Genomic DNA, 5,184 nt, shown 5'->3' with positions numbered 1-5,184 from the left:
GGGGGAGGCGGGGAGGGGGGGTTGGTGTTGTTAAAAAGAAGCTGCAGAAATCTCAGAAATCTATCTTTTCCTCCCTCCTCCAACTCATTTTCACAGGTTTCGCCTCTCTCCCTGCAGAACAGAACTCGACATGTTGATTGTACTTCGAGGCGGCAGGAAACTGTGAAGAGTTATTATTGGAAAATTATCTTCCCAGGGTTTGCTAACTTCATTTATGGGCGGCAGCCCGGGGGGTGTGGGCTGGTCCAGGCAATGGAGTCCACACTCATTTCAGCCGGGGCCATGGGACTAGAAGGGGGCCCTGTCCATGGTCTCCTCCTCATAATGGGGCTCCCCGAACCCCCTTCTGGCTCCCAGGCTGCTCCTTGCCTGCACCCACGACTCAGAAACAATATTCTTTTCAGCAAATGCCAACTCTTTCACACTGAGTCTGAGAGGGTGTAAAATTAAGGCGGCGTTCTGAGGTTCTGCCACCGAGAGCCAGTGTAACAAGGGCCGTAGCGGGAAGTCTTGTTAATTTCAGCGACGCTGAGTGAATTGTCGCCTGAGGTGGGTACCCTGACTGGCTCCTATTCCCCAGCCCAGGTCATTGTATGTTTTTGTTTTTTGTTTGTTTTTACTTTTTATTGATTTGAGAAAGGAAGGGAGAGGGAGAGAGAGAAACATCAATGATGAGAGAGAATCATTTGATCGGCTGCCTCCTGCACGCCCCACACTGGGAATCGAGCCTGCAACCCTGGCGTGTGCCCTGACTGAGAACTGAACGTGCCCTCCTGGCGCTCACCATTGAGCACACTGGCCGGGCACACTGAACTGTTTAATGATCCCTAACACAGACACGGTTTGATGTTTTCCTAATTTCATTGATGATTACTTTACGTTCACCGAAGGGCGGGACTTCCTGGATGGCCCTGTACCTGACACAATGCCAACCTCCAGGCATTTCCTTAGAGCAGTGGTTCTCAACCTGTGGGTCACGACCCCTTTGGGGGGTCGAACGACCCTTTCACTGGGGTCGCCTAAGACCATCGGAAAACACATATATCATTACATATTGTTTTTGTGATTAATCACGATGCTTTAATGATATTCAATGTGTAACAATGAAAATACATCCTGCAGATCAGATATTGACATGACGATTCATAACAGTAGCAACATGACAGTGATGAAGTAGCCACGAAAATAATCTTATGGTTGGGGGGTCACCACAACATGAGGAACTGTATGAAAGGGTTGCGGCATGAGGAAGGTCGAGAACCACTACCTTAGAGCGAGAGGGTCAGGTGACCATCTGCTTTGCAAATGGAGGCCAGGCCACTGTTCACGGGTGGATGGAGGCGTGATGGTTGGGCCGGGGAAGAAGACATCTTGCAAATGATCCCTTTTCTCCCAAGTGAGAGCCACACTGTCTGTCTCCCGTCTATCCCCACAGAAGCTTGATATTTCTAGCTAAAACTACCCCCGTCCCTTCCCCCACTCCCCATCCCCTGCACGTTCCTTTAAGCTAAAATCCACGGCCTGTGTTCTTCTAAAGGCATTAATTGTAGCATGGGCTCTTTGGCAACAGGAAACAGACAAGGCAAAACGACGCAGGGAGACAAAGACGGGCGGAGAAAGGATATATCTTCTGTTGTTAATTATATACAGTGTGCGCATCTGGAGTCTTTACAATGAACAGCCAGGCAGGGATAATACCCCAGCCGATCAAAACACCACATTCTTAGTGACTGAGAAGATTATAAACCTGCATCGTCGCTCCGATGCACCAGAGAGGGCAGGGGTAGCCCACAATGCACTGAGACTGACTATGGAAAACTTAGCTGGAATAAAAAGTTATAAGGCACTCAAATTGCAAGCTTCAAAAGCACGCCTTTGAAAAATATATATATATATAGCCCTGACCGGTTTAGCTCAGTGGATAGAGCCTGCGAATATATTTAAAATATATATATATATTTTTTTGTGACTGATCTGAGAGAGGAAGGAAGAGGGAGAGAGAGATAGAAACATCCATGATGAGAGGAAATAATGGATAGGCTGCCTTCTGCACACTCCCGATGGGGGATCGAGCCTGCAACCTGGGCATGTGCCTTGACCGGGAACCAAACCGTGACCTCCTGGTTCATAGGTTGATGCTTAACCACTGAGCCACGCCAGCTGGGCCTGTGAACGCCGCAGCAGTCATCGGAGCCAAGTAACGGAAAACCAGGCCTGACACAGACTCTTGTGGGGAAAGGCGGATGGCTTCTCCCACTTAATTTCCTGCAACGCACCCTCCCACATCAACTCACAGCCCACCCAGCGACCATCGCAAATACTCACCAAGCCGCCTGGATTTTGGCCGACTGCTGGCCGGGGTGGTAAATCAATTTAATTCCAGTTTGCCATTTTGGTTTCTGCCTTTTTAAAAGCAGCTAACCTGTATATGGGCACACCATTTCCCCTGGTAAATTATACCTTCCTCTCCTTCCTGGCCCTCCCTTACCCCCACTGCTTCTGGGTTTAAGTATTGGGTTGGGCTATTCTTTCCCTCCAGGAGAGATGAAGTGTCAGGAGCAACCTGGCTACTTTCACACACTACGAAGGGCGAGGTGCAGGTGTTCGCTCACTGTTTGAATAACAGTGCAAACGCAAGGCTACGGGACCACAGCCATATGTTATTCCAGGGGATTTATGGCTACGAAGGCCGAAGGGAAGTCACACGCACGATCCCACTTTCATTGGATCACAGGTATGCAACCGCCCTTTCAATAGCGATGCTGATGGTTCACCCAAGCTGGCCTTTCCAGGGAGGTCCTGGGTTCCTGGTTGCCTATACGCTTTCTTTCAGCTCGTGTTTAATTGCCAGCAGGAGCACATTCAGAGTTTATAGTCACACTTTAAAAAGTGAATAATTATTGACCCTGGCTGGTGTGGCTCAGTGGACAGAGTGTTGGCCTGTGGACTGAAGGGTCCCAGGTTCGAATGTGATCAAGGGCACATGCCCAGGTTGCAGGCTCGGTCCCCGGCGCTCAAGTGTGGTGTGCAGGAGGCAGCTGATCAACGATTCTTTCTCATCATTGATGTTTCTCTCTCTCTCTCTCTCTCTCTCTCTCTCTCTCTCTCCCTCTTCCTTCCTCTCTGAAATCAATAAAAAATATTAAAAAAAAATGAGTAATTGGTTCTTACCTGGAATGGACTGCTAGCAAAAGGGCCGGGCCACACTTACCCCAGATCAACACGAGGTACCGAAGTGGGACGAAGTACAACGTGACGGTGGCGACCGCCAGCACCACACAGGCCAGGAAGGAAAGGAAGGGCACCGTCCAGTTAAACGTGCTGCAGGCGAAGCACAGACATGTCACTTTCTCCGAGGCGGGACCAGCTACAGCGGTTCATTTCTCATGTTGACTTCTTAGTCATACAAGTGGAAACGGTCTATGGCAGTGGTTCTCAACCTGTGGGTCGCGACCCCTTTGGGGGTCGAACAACCCTTTCACAGGGGTCGCCAAAGACCATCGGAAAACACATAGATAATTACATATTGTTTTTGTGATGAATCACTATGCTTTCATGATGTGCAATTTGTAACCATGAAAATACATCCTGCATAGCAGATATTTACACAGCGATTCATAACAGTAGCAAAATGATAGTGATGAAGTAGCAACGAAAATAATGTTATGGTTGGGGGTCACCACAACATCAGGAGCTGTATGAAAGGGTCGCGGCATTAGGAAGGTTGAGAACCACTGGTCTATTGGGAAAGTTTCTTTGAAAACCTGGAGAGAAGGTCTGCCGGAACGACTAGGCACCGGAAAAATGTTCTTCAGGAGAAGGTCACCAGACCAATGGCCATTGAGCTTCCTGGACCCGGCAGTTCCCAGGAGAAGCTTGGCTCTCAAAAGTGATTAAAGACTGCAATACTGCCTGGCCAGCGTGATTCAGTGGATGAACATCGACCTAGGAACCAGGAGGTCACAGTTCGATTCCCGGTCAGGGCACATACCCGGGTTGTGGGCTCCATCCCCAGTGTGGGGTGTGCAGGAGGCAGCCGATCCATGATTCTCTCTCATCATGGATGTTTCTCTCTCTCCTTCTCTCTTCCTCTCTGAAATCAATCCTATATAATAAAAGCCTAATATGCAAATTGACTGAACGGCAGAATGACCGGTCACTATGACACGCACTAACCACCAGGGGGCAGATGCTCAATGCAGGAGCTACCCCCAGTTTGCAGGTCCGAGGCCAGCCAAGCACGTGCCAGCGGGGGGGCCTCCCCCTCACCCCTTTGATCCCCGGCCAGGCCTAGGGACCCTACCCATGCACAAATTTCATGCATCGGGCCTCTAGTAAAAATACATTTAAAAAAGAAAATACAGACCATTTTATGTAAATGCAACCCCATCGGGGGAGCCTCACTCTCAGGGTTTTATGTAAGTCTTTTACGTGCTGGTTGCCAATAGCTGGGAGAAAGTTTTCCGTGGTCCTTCAGCCCCGAATTACAATGGAATTCCGACAGAGTTACCCAGGACAGCCCCCTGGAGTGCCCTGCGGGGACATGGAGGTCACTGTCCTCATGAATGGCCCAAGAAATTAATAGGAGCCGAGCCTTCCTGTGTCGCAGCTGGGCGGAACAGTGCCCTGTTCATGGCTGAAAATATGTCCTGGCCGTGGCCACCGCAGCTGTGCCGGGGCAGCCGGCCCTCGGAAGCGCTGCAGAGAGCGGGGGCCTGTTCCCCTCACTCTGCCCTCTTCTGCCGTCAGACACATTTCCTTGCTCATTACCGGCCACACAACAGCCACGTTTGTCTGTGAGAGACGTTCAGGCATGGAGACGCTTTCACCAAACACACGGCCTTCCTTCCTCGGGGTTGCCCCCACTCCACAGCCTCTCATCCTCACTCAATTTTTTTAAAAAAATATGTTTTTATTGATTTCAGAGAGGAAGGGAGAGACAGAAACATCAGTGATGAGAGAGAATCATCGATCCGCCGCCTCCTGCACGCCTTCTACTGGGGATCGAGCCTGCGACCCGGACATGTGCCCTGACCTGAATCAAACCTGGGACCTTCAGTCCGCAGGCACACCCTCTATCCACTGAGCCCAACCTGGTGAGCTGGGGTGGAAGTGACTTTTAAAGATGAAACACGAAGCAGAAGTTGCCAGGTGACAGGGCAGGAAGGGTCTATGGAAAGAAAA

General features: G+C 50.2%; 1 protein-coding gene across 2 annotated transcripts in view; it reads right to left on the bottom strand.

Annotated features, from left to right (window-relative positions):
• Positions 1-5,184, bottom strand: part of MCTP2 (multiple C2 domains, transmembrane 2) — an 89,502-nt gene that overhangs the window by 3,746 nt on the left and 80,572 nt on the right. For both annotated transcript variants that reach the window (XM_015569139.1, XM_015569140.1), the window contains one exon: positions 3,212-3,321. In XM_015569139.1, coding sequence (XP_015424625.1) covers positions 3,212-3,321 — 110 coding nt within the window. The remainder of the gene's footprint in view (positions 1-3,211; positions 3,322-5,184) is intronic.

This window comes from Myotis davidii, unplaced genomic scaffold (assembly GCF_000327345.1).
Source record: "Myotis davidii unplaced genomic scaffold, ASM32734v1 scaffold164, whole genome shotgun sequence".
NCBI lineage: Eukaryota > Metazoa > Chordata > Mammalia > Chiroptera > Vespertilionidae > Myotis > Myotis davidii.
Note: the sequence above shows the minus strand (reverse complement) of the source record. Positions and strands in the feature narration are given on the sequence as shown.